The 19,793-nt window shown below is 35.7% G+C and overlaps 2 protein-coding genes across 3 annotated transcripts; one reads left to right on the forward strand and one right to left on the reverse strand.

The window, feature by feature from the left end:
• Positions 1 to 643: 643 nt before the first annotated feature.
• Positions 644 to 11,315, reverse strand: LOC123227576 (putative mitochondrial outer membrane protein porin 5). 2 transcript variants are annotated; one of them, XM_044652625.1, is made up of 7 exons: positions 10,933 to 11,315; positions 10,155 to 10,222; positions 3,546 to 3,656; positions 2,356 to 2,472; positions 2,135 to 2,224; positions 1,603 to 1,808; positions 644 to 1,249 (listed from the first exon to the last, which is right to left on the reverse strand). In XM_044652625.1, the coding sequence occupies exons 1-7, from the start codon at positions 11,024 to 11,026 to the stop codon at positions 943 to 945; spliced, it is 993 nt and encodes a 330-aa protein (XP_044508560.1). In that variant the 5' UTR covers positions 11,027 to 11,315; the 3' UTR covers positions 644 to 942. The 2 variants fall into 2 exon arrangements, with proteins under 2 accessions (XP_044508560.1, XP_044508562.1); XM_044652627.1 differs by having other exon boundaries at positions 1,096 to 1,249; positions 1,650 to 1,808; positions 10,933 to 11,311.
• Positions 11,316 to 11,446: 131 nt separating this feature from the next.
• LOC123227577 lies at positions 11,447 to 15,081 on the forward strand. The gene is made up of 4 exons (XM_044652628.1): positions 11,447 to 11,624; positions 12,609 to 12,876; positions 13,941 to 14,001; positions 14,266 to 15,081. The coding sequence occupies exons 1-4, from the start codon at positions 11,557 to 11,559 to the stop codon at positions 14,850 to 14,852; spliced, it is 984 nt and encodes a 327-aa protein (XP_044508563.1). The 5' UTR covers positions 11,447 to 11,556; the 3' UTR covers positions 14,853 to 15,081.
• Positions 15,082 to 19,793: the final 4,712 nt, after the last annotated feature.

Below are 19,793 nucleotides of genomic sequence, written 5' to 3' on the forward strand. Positions count from 1 at the left end.
TCGTTGCACCAAAATCCCATCTCAATTCTCTGCAATAACCCACCACCCTACATGAACTTAACAATGCTATCAATGAAGCTGCAACCATGCCAACCATGTCCGATATTTTGGCCTCCAAACTCATGGACCCTTTTTCAGAATCACAGCCAGAAGCTTGGAAACCCAGAATGAGCTCGGGAGGGCTGAGGGGCTCATAAGGGTCTGGTTGGGAGGCAGGGTTCTTCACTTGGACTCCATTAGAATCAGGAGAGAAACGCTGGGCATGGAGAGGTCAAGTTTTGGTACTGGTTTGTTCATTGGAGCTGTTGCTGTTAGATATGGGTATGATTGTGGCTGTGCATGAAGTGACTGGCTCGACAATGGGGGACTGGAGTCATATGTTGGTTTGGGGAGGATTTGGTACCCGAATGGATGCCACTGTTGAAGAGCTTCTAGTAAAATGGTGCCACAAGCTCAAATCTCACAGTTAACTTCGCTGTGATCTTGCTGCTTGAACAGACTCTGTAGAAAAGTTTGTTACTATGAAGGTTTGAGTTGAAATATGATCCGAACTGAAACCAATTGGTTACCGAGCACCAGAAGACCATTTTAGTTTAAACTTGGATCTTAGCACTGTACTGACCTCTTGCTCATAATTCAAGGCTGAAGCAGGACACGGAGAAAAAGTATCTCTTTTAATTTCTGGTATAGATAAAATTATAATTTATGGCTAAAGAAAGAGTAACTTTTTAGCCACTGGATTGGAAAAAACATTGATACTCAAGCTGATAATTGTTCTTGGAAGTTAAGAGAGATAATTTCTAACCACCCACGTTCTGAAAGAGAAAAAGGGTGTATCTGCATTTTATCCCCTTTCCCTATGCCAGAACAATGAACCACAATCATTAAAGGGTATGAAAGTTTCTTATCCTGCTTATTTACTATTGCTGATTGAAAGACCCTTCAAAGCTTGAGAGCCACAGCCAAGCCAATTCTAGGAATCCTGTAAAGAGCTTTCATGTCCACTTCACCAGAGATTGATAAGTGTGACTTCGGCCTGAATTTATGTCTCAAGAGAGTCTCGAGCTTTCCCTGATTGTTGAGCTTCATCTTTACTCTTGTGAGATGATCCACAATGTATGATGCTCCAACTGTAAAAGTACTTTCCTTCTTTGAGAACGTCCTGTTGATCTCTGCCCCCACGGAAATCTCCTTTGGGTGTTTAAAGCGGTGGACATATGAGGCTTTCAGCAAGTCACCCTGGTTGGCCCTGAATGTTTACAAGCAAAGTAGCTAGTATTAAATTTTGCTCATTGGGGAAGTATTAGTAGACTTGTGTGCAATACAATGCATGTAAAGCATCAATTGTTATCATATCCATTTCCCTTCCTCTTTCTCAATCCCAAAATTTAGCCTCATACGAGTGAGATTTGATCTAAAAGAACTTTGGTACAACAACAATAAACCATTTGAAATAAAATTAACTAGTTGGCACCCATAAGTTAACAAGTAATCAAATTGCATCAACTCTATGTTAGAAGATGTATTATTGCACCAAAATGCATAAGGTTATAATTTCGGTTTCTTTTTCAGTGTTTTTCACTTGGGAAAAAAATGACCTACAAAGTTATTGAAGCATTGCACTTGGGATTTGCGAGTTTTATGCCTACATTATAGCAAGCAGAACAGCTTTTTGTCTTGTATTTTGCCTCCACACCTAAAGCAAATTTTGGAGTTCCTATAGATGCTGACAGCATCACTTCTGGCGACTGGTTTAGAAGAATGGACGTAGCTAAAGCAAAGTTTTTGTGGAAGTAGCAAATCTTGAGCTGCATAGAGAAAAAAGAAGGTACATGCTTTGCAGTTAATACCACAGTCTTAAGTCTGGGGAACCAAATAGATTCTTATGGAGTTGTTAGGTTTACAGATTATATGATCTTAAACTACAGGATTTCCATCAGTTGTATACGATTTCTTTTGATGATTGCATAATTTATGAGCTTTTCAATTTTTTTGGGTGCTCAAGATGTGAAAAACGTGATTTGTTTCTTAAACGTATGTTATATAATCCTATCAGGCTCAGTATAAACCACCAGTAAACCTCATAACGACAATCGTAGTCACAACTAGCAACCAAGTGATTAATGGTCTGCACCTCACTGGAGCTGCAATTTGGCAATTTCAAGTAAGCTATAGTCTTCGTGGATGGAGAAAACTTTCCACTGAAACTGAGGCTTCCTGAAAGCTGCCACAAGAAACAAGAAGAAAAATATAAGTAGATGGCCAATGCTGAAATACGTATAAGTTAATGATATTTTGTAGCAGAGAACAACTTTTACAATTGATCTTGGATCACTTTAAAGAAAATAAACTTACCTGTGATTTGGAATCAATGTTTACATCAATGGTAGCAGTCTTGCAATTGTATTTTGCTGCAAGATATGCAGAAGAGTACTTTCCAAGTTTCACAGAGGCTACAGCTGATGTAAGGATCTGAAAACAATGCAGAAGAAATTATAAGTTTGCTTGAAAACATAAAAGAATGTAGTGATTAGGTTTAGAAAAGTTGTATTTAGCTCTGCATATTAGCAAGGTTACTAGCTTGTACTTAGTCATGTGTGATTTGCATGCCTTTTCATCATGTTATGAACCAGTAAGATTACTTATTTGAACCTGGCAAGACAATGTTAGGACCTAGGTTTTGGGACATATGTCCCAATTCTACAGGGTATGGCTTATTATATATATAGCGTAGTGAGGGTTGAAAAATAGAGGAAGGAAGAAATTAGGGTACACACAGCTTTGGCTGTAGGCAATCTTTTAAGATGGTTTGGGAGGTTTCCAATGTCTTGAATGGTTGGAATAGAGAGCTCACGGCTCCTTGAATTCCCAGTTTATTCACTTATTATAAATATTGAACCCCATTTATCAATAAAATAGTCATTTCCTTTGTTTAAGATGTTGTGTTTGAATATGCTTACTATTGATTGATTAAATATTGGTTGGGTTTCTAACAAACAACCATAGCATAGACTTGCAAAATTACGGGCTTGTTCTCATGCATGGCTTACTCAAATTTTTATGCTTTAGCATGTCATGGATTGGATTGACCCTTGCTTGTCCTAGATTGACCAAATTTTTAGTTTTTACTTGGTTATGCATGTAAGTTACTTATAATAGTTCATAATTTATGAGCATTTTAATTCTATGGGCGTTCAAGTTGTGAAAAATGTGATTTTTCTTAATCCAATGTCATATAATCCACCAGGCTTAGTATAATCCACTTATTAAACTCACAACTACAATCTCATACACAACTGGCAACCAAATGATTTATGCCTCACTGTAGCTGTAATGAGGCAGTATCAAGGAAGCTAAGTCCTCATGGATGGCAAAAACTTTCCACTGTAACAGAGGCTTCCTAAAAGCTGCCAATTCCATAACAAGAAAAATATGATACACGCTGAAATGCTCAATGCTGAAGTATGTGAAAGTATATAATGTTTTGCAGCAGAGAACAACTTTTAAATTTGATCTCGGATGGCTTTTAAAGAAAATAAACTTGCCTGTAATTTGGAATCAAATTTTACATCAAAGGTAGCGTTCTGGCAATTGTATTTTGCTGCAAGATATGCATCATAGTACTTTCCAAGTTTCACTGACGCTGAAGTAAGGGCCTGAAAACAACGCAGAAGGCATTCTAATTTTGCTTGAAAACATGAATGGATGCAGTGATTCATTTCAACATTGAACACTAAATAATCACAGATTTACAATGGGATGGCGGCAATGCTGTCTTTATTAGTGAAATTCAACAATTAAATGGCTTTTGTAATTCGTTGATCATTCATATCCTGCTTCTGTTCTGAATTCAGGTAAGAGCTGTACAGTGCATTTATAATTGAACATGAACATGCATAGCAAAATACAAACTAATTATCTTGTTACCCCATACCACAGTTAAGCTTGAAAAGTCAGAGACGAAGGAGATAGTTGGATAGATGAAGAAGAAACTCTTACCTCTCATGTTGTGAGTTGCTTTAAGAATCTGTTTACAGAGGAGGTTTATCTCAAGAGGCATATCCAAACCTCCAGCTCTTTTTGGTCTATCTATCATAATAATAGCCGTGGGCTCATTAACGTGGTTGTCACTGAAGTTTTTCATGTGGTCTGAAGTATGGGAGCTTTCGAAGCTTCAGGCCCTCGGGTTTTTACCAAGCCAATTGGAACATTGTAGGCCACTCTCACAGGCATGGTCCAACAAGCTTTTTGAAAGGGCTCCATTGATAATAAGATCAATGAGAGTGTCATCTCTCTAATTCCTAAGATTGAGATTTCCAAGATGCTTTCACATCCCTTTGCAATGTATGCTTACCAAGGTGATAACAAACCATTTGAAAACCTTTGCTGTTTCAGGTTTCTTTTGTTCTCGGAAGACATATCCATGCAAACATTGTTATGGTTCAGGAAACCTTTCATTCAATAAGAAAGATACCAGGAGACAATATATGACTGTTAAGATTGACCTTGAGAAAGCATACGCCAAACTGAGTTGGAGTTTCATCACAAAAACTCTTGATTTGGTTGGTATACCTGGTGATCTTGTTTTTCTTATTATGGATTGTATTTCTTCTATCTTTTTCCAGGTCCTATGGAATGGTACCCGAATCGAAGCCTTCCCACTGTTACGAGTTATAAGACAAGGAATCTCATATCCCTTACACTTTTGTCCTTTGCATGGAAAAGCTGATTCTTCGTATCTCTTATGGAGTCAGTAATAGTGTTTGGCGTCCCTTTGAGGTGGGTAGAAATCTCCTTCAGGTATACCATTTGATGTTCGCCAATGATTTGCTCCTTTTTGCCAAGGCCAACTTTGATCAGGTTGAAATCATTAGAATCTGTTTGATGGTCTCTGGTTGCTTTGTGAGAACTCAAACCATTGGAAACAATTTGGGTGTTCCCATTTTCTCAAGCCAGATTAAATGACAGGACCCATCCCGACCCGTTAATCCTATAACCTCTGAGAATACCATTATACTCTTAGAAGGGCGAAATGCATCCTGTATTTTTATTTGAAAAACTTTTCTACACCATATCCTAAATCCATAACATGCATAAAGGAAACTATATATATATATCCATTTTTTTTTTCTTTTTCTCTTTTGAGAGATTTTCACCAATCCATTCCACTATTTTTCAAAGATTCACAATAAATACCATAAAATTTCACAAGGTTTTAAATATAATTTATACCCAAAAATTTATAAAGAAAAAAAACTTATTCCCACTCACTGATTTGGGTTGTCTCCAAGTCAGTGTTAAAATCTTTTGTTATTCTCCCTTTTTCTTCACCTATTCAAACCAATTGAAAACAACATGGTTAAAATTTTGGAAATCCCCAAATTGAACAATGAAATCAAACCCTAAAATTATTTGAACAAAAATTGAATATCCCAACCCCTTTTCCTATCAATTTCTTTTTCCCTTCTTTTCTTCTTCCTTTTCTCCTTCTCTCTTTTTCTTTTCCTCCTTCTCTTCGTCGACGCCTCTGGAGCTTTTCGTTGAAGAATAAAAGAAACTAAAGCCTAATGGCTTTATTAATATTTGGAATGATAAAGTCGGAGGCCTGATTACAGGTTTATTTTATGATTTTTTGGCTTTAATCAGGATGTATTTTGATATGTACTCATATAAAGGCTGAAGGCCTATAGATGATATTATATTACGTGCTAGGATATGGGGTTGAAAAGTTTTTCAAACAAAAATACAGCATGCATTTTGCCCTTCTAAGCCTATAATGGTATTTTCAAAGGTTATAGGATTAGCGGGTCGGGATGGGTCCTATCAACTTGGTATCAGAGCAAAGGTTTTAGATTCCAAGGGCATTTCAAGGCATATAAGTTTTCTAAATCAATTTTAATTGCATTGTAGATACCAATATGAGGCGACGTGGCCAAGCTCGCACGAGACCTCTTGGGGATTTATTAACTCCTCAAATTGTAAGAAGGGAAAATGAATCAATAAAGGATGTGGTGGGAGAGTCGGTTGCCCATGGACCAGATTCTCAAGTGCCACTTGTAGACTCTGTTGTACATAGTCCTGATGTAGGTATTGAACCCGTAACTGAGCCAAATGTGGAGCAAGCTATTGGTAGACTGACTCAAAATTAGATTCTAGTACATCAAGAGAGTGTAAACACCATTGAAAGGGCAAGATAATTGGGTGTCAAAACCTTTGATGGGATTGGATATCCTACAGTTGTAGAGTCCTGGATGATTAGGACTGAACGTATATTTGAGGTGATGGAGTGTTCAAACTCTCAGAAACTACGGTTTGCTACTTTCCTTTTGGAGGGTAAGGCATATCATTGGTGAAAAATGGTACAACAAAAATATAAGGATTCGACAACAATAACTTGGGAAAACTTTTGTCAGAAATTTTCAAATCACTACTATTCAAGGGTGTATCAAGATACAAAAAGAAGTGAATTTCTTAGACTGACCCAAGGAAGTATGTCGGTGGAGGAATATATGAATAAATTGGCGAGTATTTATGTAGCTGAGATTGTACGTCTTCATGGTGTTGATGGGAGATAGAATTTGCGTACCAGATCACAAGGAATTAAAGAAGGAAATTTTAGAAAAGGTTCATGCCTCAGCCTATGCCTTACATCCAGGTAGTACTAAGATGTATCGTACCTTGAGGGATCATTATTGGTGGCAAAGAATGAAAAGAGAGATCGCAGAATTTGTTTCCAGATGTTTAGTGTGCCAGCAAGTGAAAGTTGAACATCAAAGACCTGCTGGACTTTTGCAACCGCTTCCTATTCCTCAATGGAAATGGGATCATATCACCATGAATTTTGTGTCAGGCCTTCCCCGTACCAAGAATGGGTATGATGGCATTTGGGCCATTATGGATCGTCTAACAAAATCAGCCCATTTTCTGCCAATCAAAACCACACACTCACTTGATAAGTTGGCGAGTATTTATGTAGCTGAGATTGTACGTCTTCATGGTGCTCCAGTATCTATAGTATCAGACAGAGATCCTAGGTTTACTTCTCGGTTTTGGCCAAGTTTACAAAATGCCTTGGGTACAAAGTTGAAATTTAGCACAACCTTTTACTCTCAAACTGATGGACAATCAGAAAGAACTATCCAGACCTTAGAAGATATGTTAAGGGCTTGTGTGATGGAGTTCAAAGGTAGTTGGGATAACTATTTACCTTTAGCAGAATTTGCCTACAACAATAGGTATCAAGCTAGCATTGGAATGCCTCCGTATGAAGCCTTGTATGGTAGAAAATGCAGAACTCCATTGTGTTGGAATGAAGTGGGTGAGAGAGTATTGCTAGGCCCTGAGATCATATATTCCTCCACCGACATATTTCCTTGGGTCAGTCTAAGAAATTCACTTCTTTTTGTATCTTGATACACCCTTGAATAGTAGTGATCTGAAAATTCCTGACAAAAGTTTTCCCAAGTTATTGTTGTCGAATCCCTGTATTTTTGTTGTACCATTTTCCACCAATGATATGTCTTACCCTCCAAAAGGAAAGTAGCAAACCGTAGTTTCTGAGAGTCTGAACACTTCATCATCTCAAATATACGTTCAGTCTTAATCATCCAGGACTCTGCAACTATAGGATCTCCAATCCCATCAAAGGTTTTAACACCCAATTTTCTTGCTCTTTCAATGGTGTTTACACTCTCTTGATGCACTAGAATCTGATTTTGAGTCACTCTAGTGACTAACTGAGCCAGTCTACTAATAGCTTGCTCCACATTAATCCCATCAGTTTGAGGCTCCACATTTGGCTCAACTACAGGTTTAATACCTACATCAGGACTATGTACAACAGAGTCTACAAGTGGCACTTGAGAATCTGGTCCATGGGCAACCGACTCTCCCACCACATCCTCTACTGGTTCATTTTCCCTTCTTACAACTTGAGGAGTTAATAAATCCCCAAGAGGTCTCGTGCGAGCTTGGCCACGTCACCTCATATTGGTGTCTATAATGCAATTAAAATTGATTTAGAAAACTTATATGCATGCTTCTTGAAATGCCCTTGGAATCTAAAACCTTTACTCTGATACCAAGTTGACAGGACCCATCCCGACCCGCTAATCTTATAACCTCTGAAAATACCATTATAGGCTTAGAAGGACAAAATGCATCCTGTATTTCTGTTTGAAAAACTTTTCTACCCCATATCCTAGCACGTAATATAATATCATCTATAGGCCTTTAGCCTTTATATGAGTACATGTCAAAATACATCCTGATTAAAGCCAAGAAATCATAAAATAAACCTGTAATCAGACCTTGGACCTTATCATTCCAGATATTAATAAAGTCATTAGGCTTTAGTTTCTTTTATTCTTCAACGAAAAGCTCCAGAGGCGCCAACGAAGAGAAGGAGGAAAAGAAAAAGAGAGAAGAGAAGGAGAAAAAGAAAAAGAAAAAGAAGAAAAGAAGGGAAAAAGAAATTGATAGGAAAATGGGTTGGGATATTCAATTTTTGTTCAAATAATTTTAGGGTTTGATTCATTGTTCAATTTAGGGATTTCCAAAATTCTAACTATGTTGTTTCCAATTGGTTTGAATAGGTGAAGAAGAAGGGAGATTAACAAAAGATTTTAACACTGACTTGGAGACAACCCAAATCAGTGAGTGGGAATAAGTTTTTCTTCTTTATAAATTTTTAGGTATAAATTACATTCAAAATCTTATGAAATTTTATTGTATTTATTGTGAATCCTTGAAAAATAGTAGCATGGATTGGTGGAAATCTCTATATATATATATATATATATATATAGTTTCCTTTATGCATGTTATGGATTTAGGATATGGTATAGAAAAGTTTTTCAAATAGAAATACAGGATGCATTTCACCCTTCTAAACGTATAATGATATTCTCAGAGGTTATAAGATTAGCGGGTCAGGATGGGTCCTGTCATTAAAAGGCATACTTATGACAAAATTTTGGACAGAGCTGAGCTTAGGCTTTCAGGTTGGAAGTCTAGAACTCATCCTCCTGCTAGCACATAGACTTTTGTCAAGTCAGTCCTTTAGAGTCTCCCTCAATATACAATGCAATTAGCCTATTCTTCCCAAAGTTACGATCAATGATGTTGAGCATATACAAATCAAAACATCTTTTGGGGGTGATATGAATAGTAGAAAGATCTATATTGTTTCTTAGAAAGTTGTTTGTCACCCGAAAAGTCAAGAAGAGCTTAGTCTCCTGTCCTTGTATAAAACAAAGACAACATTTTTTACGAAACTAGCCTAGTCTTTGGAATTAGACCTAGTATCAACTCAAGATCGAGCTCAACTTGTCCAATTGACAATGAGTTCATCAAAGAAGCCACTGAAGAAGATGAAGGGTCGTTGTCAGAGAATTAAAAAAAGAATCATCGTCAAAGAACAAGAAAAATTGTTGAAGATAATGAACCTATGGACAACTTTTTGGCGACTCAATGTCAAGCTAGGGCTACCCCTTGTCAAATTCGGCTACTTTGATTTGAACATTGACCAAGTTTGAGCCGCTCAAATTGAATCCATCCTGAAGCAGAGAATGTTCATGGGTGGTTTTATGTTGCCACTAGAGTTTTGTGCACCCCTAACCATAGAATTGTGGGCTATTTACTATGGCCTTAAGTTTGCTTGGATCATCATTTGCCCAATATTCTACCAAAGTTTGATTGCAAGGATGTTGTCCATCTTGTTTACAACGAGGAACCCATTGTAGGTCATAACATCAGTCCTATTATTGGCATTCAAAGCATGCTTTCTTTGAGTTGAAACATAAGCAATTTACGTTCTACCCGAGATGCCAAACATGCAACGGACTAGGTTACGAAAAAACATCTAATATTCGTTAATGCTTTCTTTGTGTTCTTTGAAGACCCTCTCAAACCTATAAGAGATCATTAAGCATGATTTTAGAGGAACCTTAGCTCCTCCTTGATCCTTTTTTTCCTTTTGCTTTTGGGTTTGCCCCTCACCTTACCAGAAAAATTAATAATCTTGCTAGTCCACATTATGGATTGAATATTGAAAGTCATAATGATCATGCATGGTTAAGTTTAAAGGTATGACACATATATGCATATATATAGTTGACCCATAGCTAAAAATTGGTGTTCTTAAATTCAAGTACCATTCCTGTGCTCCTTTGGGCTGATATGCTAAATTTATGATCCTTGACGTACCCCTTCTCAAACAAACCTGCAAGTTTAGTTAAATAAAAATAAATTTCAAGTTCCAGAGAAGCTGCATATACAAATACATAGAAAATTCAAATGCCTTGTCCTTACGGCCTAAGTCATTTCCTGATTAGAAAAACTACAGAAGAGGTGAACAACCAACCGTATTAGTAGGGCTGAATTCCATTTGAACTACCCGAGCACGAATCGAAGGAGTCAGGTTCAAGTCAAGTATTGGGTTCAAATTCGAGTTGATATGAATATCCAAGATCAAACTGATTTGGATCGAATCCAATTAAAATGTTTTCAAGTTGAGTTCAAATCTCAGTTCGTCAATTTCAAGTTTGGATTCAAACCTATTTCAAACTAGACCCAGTTACAGTTCAGCCTGGATTGAATCCAGCCCAACCCACTACCAAGAAAATTTCCAATACAAATAAGACAGCAGGTTTTTAAAACCAGAAGAGGACGGTGATAAAGAAAGGTCAGTCTTCTCTTCAATTCTTTTCACGTTTCGGTTGGACCTAAATTCCCTTAAAACCCTATTGTTTCCAATGATTCTGTTCAGCTTAAAGTAGGAGAGACTAATTTCTTGCTTGGTATCTTTATTACCTTCCAAAAGAAATCTAACTTCAGAATAAATTAACATTCAACAAAAATCAGAGAAGGTTTAATTGCAAACAGGAGAAACATGTAAGGCAAAGTATCGAAAGATTAAGATATAAAAAGAACCTCTGGCTTCTGCTCCAACTTCAGAAAACAATGGTGGCCCTTTGCTTATGCCTTTTCTCTTCTTTTTCCTATGCTTGGAGTTGGAGTTCGTCATTCTTGGTTTGCTGCATACAGTTGTGAGAATCTGGGTTTTTTTTTTTTTGGGTAAGTTAAGAATCCGGGTTGAGTCAAGAACAAAAGCACCAAATGGAAGAGGCTTGGCCTAACTTAATAATTTGGAGAAAACCTAGAAAATAGTCATCATATATAAACAAGAGTGTCACCATGCGTTGAAAATAACACCCTGTATTTTATTATGTTTTCGAAAGACGATAATCAAACCAATACAAACAGAAACATGAGCTATTAGCTCGGGTAGTTTGCGGCCCTACGATTCTATTACAACTACAAACTTATCACTAACTTTTGTCATCAACTAATATAATCTTTTAAGAAAATTTCAAGGTTATTTTTCTCTGTGTTGACTTGTTACGCCATCCTGACCGTACATTTTGACCAGTAATTTGATCGTGTGGCTGTGAGCACATGATGATGCCATCTCATATAAAATATACAAAAACATACTTTATTGTATTAGCAGCTTCTACAGCCACTGGAAGAACCCTAATTCTCTAAACCAACCCAATGTCACGACGCGAGGGTCGGGAAACTGACTCCAGACGACACCGTTCTAGATATCACCGAGAACCCAGGTACAATTTCCTCTCTTTTTTCATCGGTGATGTTAAAATCCAGATGGATTTTGTTGGATTGCATGTTGGTTGAAAATGCCCAGTCAATTTATGAAGAATCAACTGCCCCTTAAGGTTTTTCGTTCATTTTTGAAGTTAGGAAAATGTAATTTATTGAAAATCTATAAGTTGTTAAGCATGAGTCTTTATCTGCCGTTAGTACAAACTAATTTATCTAGTCTAAGAAAAATGAATAAAAACATATCCTTTCAAGCACAGCATATGAAAACTGTAAGTTGGAAATGCAATCTAGTTCGGATACATTTAGTACATACATTTTCATGAAAAAATTCGTGTACTTATTCGCTTATTCATGCATTATGTAATGCAAGCGCTTATTGCTGTATCTTATATTGTAATTTGATGTTGCGTGACCTCCTTTGCCTGCTCAGTCTGTTATTAGTTGGAGCATATCTGTGAGATTGGGCAAATGCAATATTGGTGAATCGTAGAAATTTTAGTTATTCATTTTGATTACATGTTCTGAATTATGGGGCTTAGGGGTGACGTTTTATCTGTGATGAGATAAAACATATAAGGAATGGAAAATATCGGACTCTGATTTTTCACCTCTGAGTTTGTAATATTTTAATCCACGGTGGTTGCTTATTGTTCCTTATATGTTATTTACAGGTGAATTTGGAGCAACAATTTTCCTTCTTCCACTAATTTCAATTATGTTCTTTCCCTCTTTTCTTTCACATGAATTTAGCTGTGCTATACTGAATTACATTCATTTTTTTCTGATGAGTTTGTAGGCTAATTGTCTGATATATGACTGATTGGTGTGCTTTGAATGCAGTATCTTTTTTTTGTGAATTTAAATGTATTGAAGTGTGGCATGATTTTTGTTCCCTTAGCTTATTTGGCAATTTAGGAGCATGTGATAATTATTTGTGGTCTTTAAATCCTAGTTTGGCTTCTTATAAATGTTGGTGTTCTTAGTCCTAAAAAGCCTAGAAGGGATGGGAAACCTGCAACAGAAAAAGTACCCAGCAGCAATAATTTGGATGTTGAAGACCATGTAGATCAGGATCAAACACGCCGCCACTGGCTACGAGATGCATTACCACTTGGGACTCCATCTGCACCTGATTCTAAGGTTGAAACTGGTTCTCTTACCAAAGAAACTGCCCAGAACCCCAGTATTCTGGAGAAAAACAAGCATTCTTCTGATCCAACTGATATACCACGCTATCAAACTTATTTTCAGGTTTTTGTGTCAGTTTATGACTATTCATTATTCAGTTGTTTATTTTTTCCTCTTAACTAATTTTGGCTGCTTTGCTTATATAATTGATTATTTATTTGACTGCAAAGTGCTAAAAGATTACATCTAAGATATTTTTAGATTTCATCTAAAAAACATTAGTGCATATAGTACCCACTGAGTAGTAAGAATTTTTTGTATCTTGATTAGGAATGTCAACAGCAATTGAAGTAAGAATTCTCTATTCCTATCAAAAAGTAAGACTTTCCAATTTCCTTTTTTTACCCAGTGTCTTTCCTAAAGGAAATAAAGCGGTTCAAATAGCTGCAATTCTAGTGTTTATCTGGGTTGGCTGAGATGTCTAGATATGGTTTCATTGATTCAAGATGATGAATAAATGAAGGGAACCCATTTGAAAGCAAGGGGGCAATGTCCACTGCTTGTCTGAATGTTCTGTTAAAAGAGTTATTTTGTCAATTGCAGTGATGTATGTCTTCCCTTTGTACCAATTAAATGTGACCAACACTCCTTATTCTATATGTAAAGGGGTTTTTGTGTGTGCATGTGCTTACATTATAAACCATAATAGCTACAGTAATTAGTCAAATGTAATAGGCTCATTGATCCCGTTAAGGACAAACCCATATAATATAAAAATAAGTAACTCTTGCTTGCCTTTTGAAATTCTTATTCAGGTGATTACCGTTTTAAACTAAATGGAAGCCAATTATGTTGCATGCATCAAAAGTATTAGTGAAATGTGCAATTTTGCTCCCACTTGTTTGAGAAAGTACCTGGTCATGCGTATGTGTCTGTGCACATACTGTGCCCAAAGTATTTGACACATGTTTCCAGGTTGACTAGGAAAATTCCTCCACCCTCCAGATTGATCGTTTTCTCAACTAAACAGCCTGTATTTTCTGTTGAGTTCAATTACTTGGTTGTTATTCAGTGTATGCAAACCTTTTTTCTGGGCTGATGTTGCGGGATTCTTGTTCGGCCCCATGCATACGAGTGCTTCCTTGTATGTAACAATCTTAGGCTTGCCTGTGCATGTCTTATAACAGCACCATGAGCGTGGTAATGCCGCGCAAGTTGGTCAAAGCTTTAGTCGTGGAGCTACTTCTGGTGAGTGTTGAAGTTCCTTATCAAGAAAATTTTTTGTTATATTACTTATTTTTTAAATTGAAAAAGGCATGAGTGTCATGTTAAATTTGATCCATAATGCCATGCCATTTAGCATTGTATGAATGTTATTTGTGTCTAAACACTAGCTGATGCTTCTTGATCCTGATATCCATTTGCATATATCTACATTCTTAGTTGAAGCTTTTATATTGTTTCTTGTGTCAAATTTCTGTCTCTTACTTAATACTATTCCTTCTCTTTAAGATCGAGAATGGCGGAGGGATTCAAGGATTCAAAGAGATGAAAGAGCTGCTGACAAGAATGAAGCATATGATACACAGCTAAGAGATGAAAAATCACAAGGTAAAGGGGTTAACAGCAGTGTTTGGCACCATGATGAATACTTCAAATTGGAGACTGATCCACCACCACCTGCCCAGAAAAGACGAGCATTTAGGGAAGAGAAGATCTCATTGAACTCTAATATTGTAGATAAAACAGCAGAAGAATCAGTCAATGTAAGGAATCCTGTACGAGGAATTGATAGAAGGGAGCAGAGGGTTCATGACTCCCACCATTCAGATAGAGCGGAGAAGCCATCTTCAGGAGATAGGTTGCCAAACAGGGGAGAAGCACAAAGGGTTGGGTATCTTTCGAGACAGAGGTATGTCAACAGTGGTCGTGGTGATTTTAGGGGAAGAGATAGATTTGATGGAAGGCAAGGGCTTCGCCCAAATGGTGCTGGAGGTGAAAAGTGGAAGCATGACCTGTTTCAAGATGCTAACAGGAGTCCCAGTCCAAAGGATGAAGAAGATCAGATTGCAAAAGTGGAAGCACTCCTAGCTTCATAGTAATTAGCAACTTCAGGTTTATATTAGATTACCGTTTGCAATGCTTTTTGTGGTTTGGTTTTGAAGTTTTCATTTGATACAAAAATACAGTAATGGTCTCAGATAGTACAAGTTTTTTGCTTGTGTTCATGAATACACTATGTTTTGCCGACCTTCCTGAATGGACTATTTTCAAGGTTTCACTTTCACCTTCATGAATGGACTACATTCAGAATTTGATCTTTTTTCATTCATGTGGCTTCATTTGCTCTTGTTTATGTATAATCGAATACCCTCTGAGCTGGTTCTTTAGGTCAATTCAATGCAAGCAGCAAAGAGAAAATATCAAGCTTTCAGAAAATTCTTAGAGGTACGTATAAACTGATAAGGGGTCTGATGAGAATACCGTTCAGCTTGACTGACATCGAAGAATTTGATGTCTGACTCTGATTATCAACTGCAACTCCCTGTTGTCCTCCACTTGTGTTTCAATTTTGATTTTGATGGTATTTATGACTGTGTGCAAATGATGAAAGCATGTGGAATCAACTTAGTCTAAATTCAATAGGTTTTTTGTATCTGATCTATATAGTAATTATTAATAGCAGTTGTAATTTATCTCATAACCTGCTCATACATACCAGCAAACTGTTTTGACATGCCTATCCTTCCGTCCATTTTTGTTGCATTAACTCTTAAACAAATTTTGCATACATGAGTTCTTGAACTGTTACATCAGGATGTTACTTGCAATTAAATATTAAAGTATTCTTTGATGGTCAATTCAAAACTCATATATACACTCAACGTGTTGCCAAAACGCAGCCATCATTGACCTGTTAGACCACAAATTTTGTCTCATCCATATCCTCATTTTTGGATGATTGGCCTTGACGCGTTTGTTTAATGAGTTATTTTACATATATATATATAGTTATTATGTAATTGCAGCTTTTGATTAATTTATCATATATATATATATATATATATTAGTTTCCGGCTGTGATTGATTGATTGATTGATTGTACTCGAATTTATGTTTTACTTTAACAAATTAAATTTAAGTTAAAATTTTAATTAAATAGTTTGATTTAAATTCAAAAAACTCATCAAGGGTTCTTTACTAATTCTTTTTCTTCCCCAATTCTAATCATTCTTCTTTTTCTTGATATTATTATTTACTATTTAAGTAAGCTTTAATATTCTGAATTCAAATCTATTTCAAGATAACCTTCAATTTAACTTAAATTCGCCATTAATTTTATGATTGGTTGAATCAATCCTAATAATAAATATTAATTTGTATATTAATTATGATATATTATTATATAATTTATATATTATATGTTATTTAATTCACAAATTAATATTTATTATTATCGAGCATAGTATTACACAATTAAAATCTCTTAATAAAAAATAATTTCACAAATGAAACAAGATAGTTAACTTTCAATAATAAAAAGGAAATTATCAAACTAACCTCCTATTCCCTCAAAGAGGCTTTTATACAATGAATTGTAACAACATAACAGAATTGGTACCATCGTAATAATAATAAACATTTAATTCTATGTACACTTATAACAATCCAATTGAATCTTCAGTTTCAACGTCTTCTTCTTCGAAGCCTGGAAGAATCAAGAACTTCTGCCTGCCTTTCTCATTTGCTGAGGATTTGAACCAACCTCGAACCCACTGCCCACAGGAACTTTGTTATCGTTTCGCTGGCGAATGATTTCATTTCCAGATGGATTTTCGAAGAATTCCAGGGGAGGAGGCTGAAACTCTGACCTCGTTCGCCTGTGGGAACTAAAGCCATTGACGGAGTCACCTCCCCCTAACAAATGGTAGCTTCGATTATGGCTGGAACTATCAGACAACGTCCTGTAAACGTGCGCAGGCGTCGGCTTCTTCACGACGTGTATGAGATAAGGAATCAAGCCCTCCATTGTAGTTATCTTGAACTTTCTGGCTCTTGCTTTTCTTCTCTCAGAGATTGAATATTTGCTTTCGATGTATATGTTCTGGTTGGTACAAAGTTTAGGAACAGCAACCTCTATTTATAGTAAAGATAAATCTAGAGATAGTTGGCAAATTTTGTTTTTGTATTGAAAGTCATACATAGCCATTGGCAAGGTCTATTAACGCGGTCGCAGTCAACAAAAAAATGCAAAAGCAAAGTCAAATGTTGGACTTTCTAATTTGTGACAACCTAACATTGGGGTATAATCAGAGTAGTTTATATCTGTACCAGGTTTATAGTTTCGGTTTTTCTTAGTAAACTCCCATAGTTTTAATGAAATTTCCTGATAGTTTCGAAAATATGAGTCTAACTGAGGGTGAATTCAAGTCAAGACTTAACAAGGATCAGATTAAGCTCAGCTTAAAGCTAATTCAAGTTTGACGTTAAGCTTAACTTATTTGAATTGATATATCATCACCTAATTGGGTGAGACTTAAATCTTATGTTTCCTGTTTGGAGTATTTGTTCCTGTTTATTTTCTTTAACATATATAATGCACTGATTTGCGACTGTTTTTATCTTATATGTTGCATAAACTCAAAATTGTTTTAGCATTTCCGTTCCTATATATATATATATATATATATATATGCATATGCCATGAATATGATACAAGAAATCAAAAACATGAGATCTCAAAGCCAGCAAATTAAGGAGAGAACATATTGTGATTGCACATGCATTTCCATACTAGAGGATAGTACTCATATTCTTCCATTTCCATTTCCATTCCGCGGACTGAGATTTCAACCGGCAAACAAGGCCTGCATTCCAAGCACCTTCCACGGCAACTTGCTGGCATCGATCCCCTTATCATCACCTTCCCATTACTTCCCCGATGAACAGTTTCGCATTCGGCTCTTCGATTGTTGCCTGTAGAGAAAGAGCCGAAAAATGTCAAGAACCCATCAAAAGAAAAAAGAAAAATATACAATGAAAAAAAAGAAATATGTAGTGAGACTGACTGGAGCAGGAGAAGGAGAGCCAGCTAGTTTTCGTGGCTGAACTGAGCAACAACAAATAACAAATAAGAAGAGGAAGAATGTGATTACTGCTGTTTTAGGTGATGGTTTCAGTTCCATATTTGAATAATTTCTTGTAAGGTTTCGAATGTAGTTGGTGCAGTTTTATGGAATGGGAGTGGTTGAATATATTTCGTAAGCATGGGAAATTGTCAAACGCTTTTTCATGTGTGCAAGTTTGAAGAGAAAGCTCGCGAGTGAGTATAGCTGAACCTGACTCAGATAGCAACTGCTCAGTCAGAAATTTGGTCATGGAAGAAGCACAGGATGTATACATATGTTGCTGAGAAATGGTCAAGATAATCAAAGGTAAAGTTAATGACAAAATGCATTTTGAAAAAGTTGGTTAATGTAAGTTAAATCGAAGAGAACAGCACCAACAGCATTTTAGCTCTATTGATATAAATTAGAGTGATCATAGAATTCTATTAGATGAGAAATAAAATACAGGGACAATTAATATAATAAGAATTTGAGGATATTGAGGATTTTTTATATAATGGGAGGGTCTCAGATCGATAAAATGAGTATTTCAAATAATAAAATTTTAGAGTAGAATCTTTTCAAAAGAGAAACAATTGTTCTAGATATTATAAAAGAGAAGAACGATCATTCGTTGTTTATATCAGAAACACTTTAATCATTTCGAGATGTTGATTTGTTGGAAGCATACTGGGAAGGAAAATGGTCATTCCATGAAAAATAAGCAATATCAAAGAACAAAACAAGTGTTCCATCGACACATATATAGCAAGTTCCATCAAGCGAGAAGAACTTTTTGTTAGGGCATTATTGTAATTGTGACTTACAAATGTCTCTAATGTATAAGAGAAACCCTAGTTTTCATAATGAAAGAGTAGAAAGATATTTTCTTCAATTTAATATTAAGAACGGCAGCTTCATTGATGTACATATACTGTCTAATCATGTAAATTTTTCTATTGTGCAATTCAATTCAATATTTTAATATCTTACCGAGATCAGAGTTTAAAACTCAACATATATTCCACAATTTGCACATATTTTTGGCACGTGATTAGATCTCTGTGTTTCGTTTTGGTTTTGTAAATGATTTGTGGTGTTTTCTTGAAGCTTTTTCAAGTGGTCCAGAATGATTCTTGATATTGACATGATTTCCTTGAATGGACTATGATCGATATTAGCAATTTCTTTGAAGACACTCTACATTGAGTGCACAGCTTGGCTTGCTCTACAAAAAATTCTTTTGCTTTGAATACCATATTAACTGTCTTATCAACTTACTAAGTGATAGCTATTATTTGCTTTAAATGGATGTATATGGTTGCTTTTTATATGGTTGTAGAGGTGTTTTGGGTTGATTTGTTGATTAGTCTTTGTGTCCTTTGCTTTGTTTAATACATTCTTACTTAGCAAAAAAATAGTAATAGATATTATAAGACATTAATTATGTCACAGCTATTACTTACTGTGACAGTAATCATATTAAAAAAATCAATAAAACATCAGTTTCATATAATATTTACTATATGGTTATATGTTGTATAGTAATGATTTGAATTCTGTAAAGGGTTATTCGAATCCAAAAAATGTAAATTCGAAAGGTAATTTCAAGGGTTTATATAGATCTTTCTTAATTCATTTAGATAAATACAATAATTAAGATTTTAGCTACTTGTTAATTTAACCAAACATAATAGATATGACATATTGATCGTAAACTACTAATTACTATAGTGCATTAACAAGTAGTGAAAATTATTTTCATCTTATAATCTTCTTCATTTATATAGTGAAATTATTTCTCCATCATTTGCGCATGGTTTTAACAATTTATATATCAAAATTCTTTTGATTCAGGAACAGATATGAATGGTGAAGATCTCCATTTAATAAATACAGTGTGGACCAAAAACGCAAGTACTGCCACTGAGA

The sequence above is a fragment of the Mangifera indica genome, chromosome 10 (assembly GCF_011075055.1).
Source record: "Mangifera indica cultivar Alphonso chromosome 10, CATAS_Mindica_2.1, whole genome shotgun sequence".
Taxonomy (NCBI): Eukaryota; Viridiplantae; Streptophyta; class Magnoliopsida; order Sapindales; family Anacardiaceae; genus Mangifera; species Mangifera indica.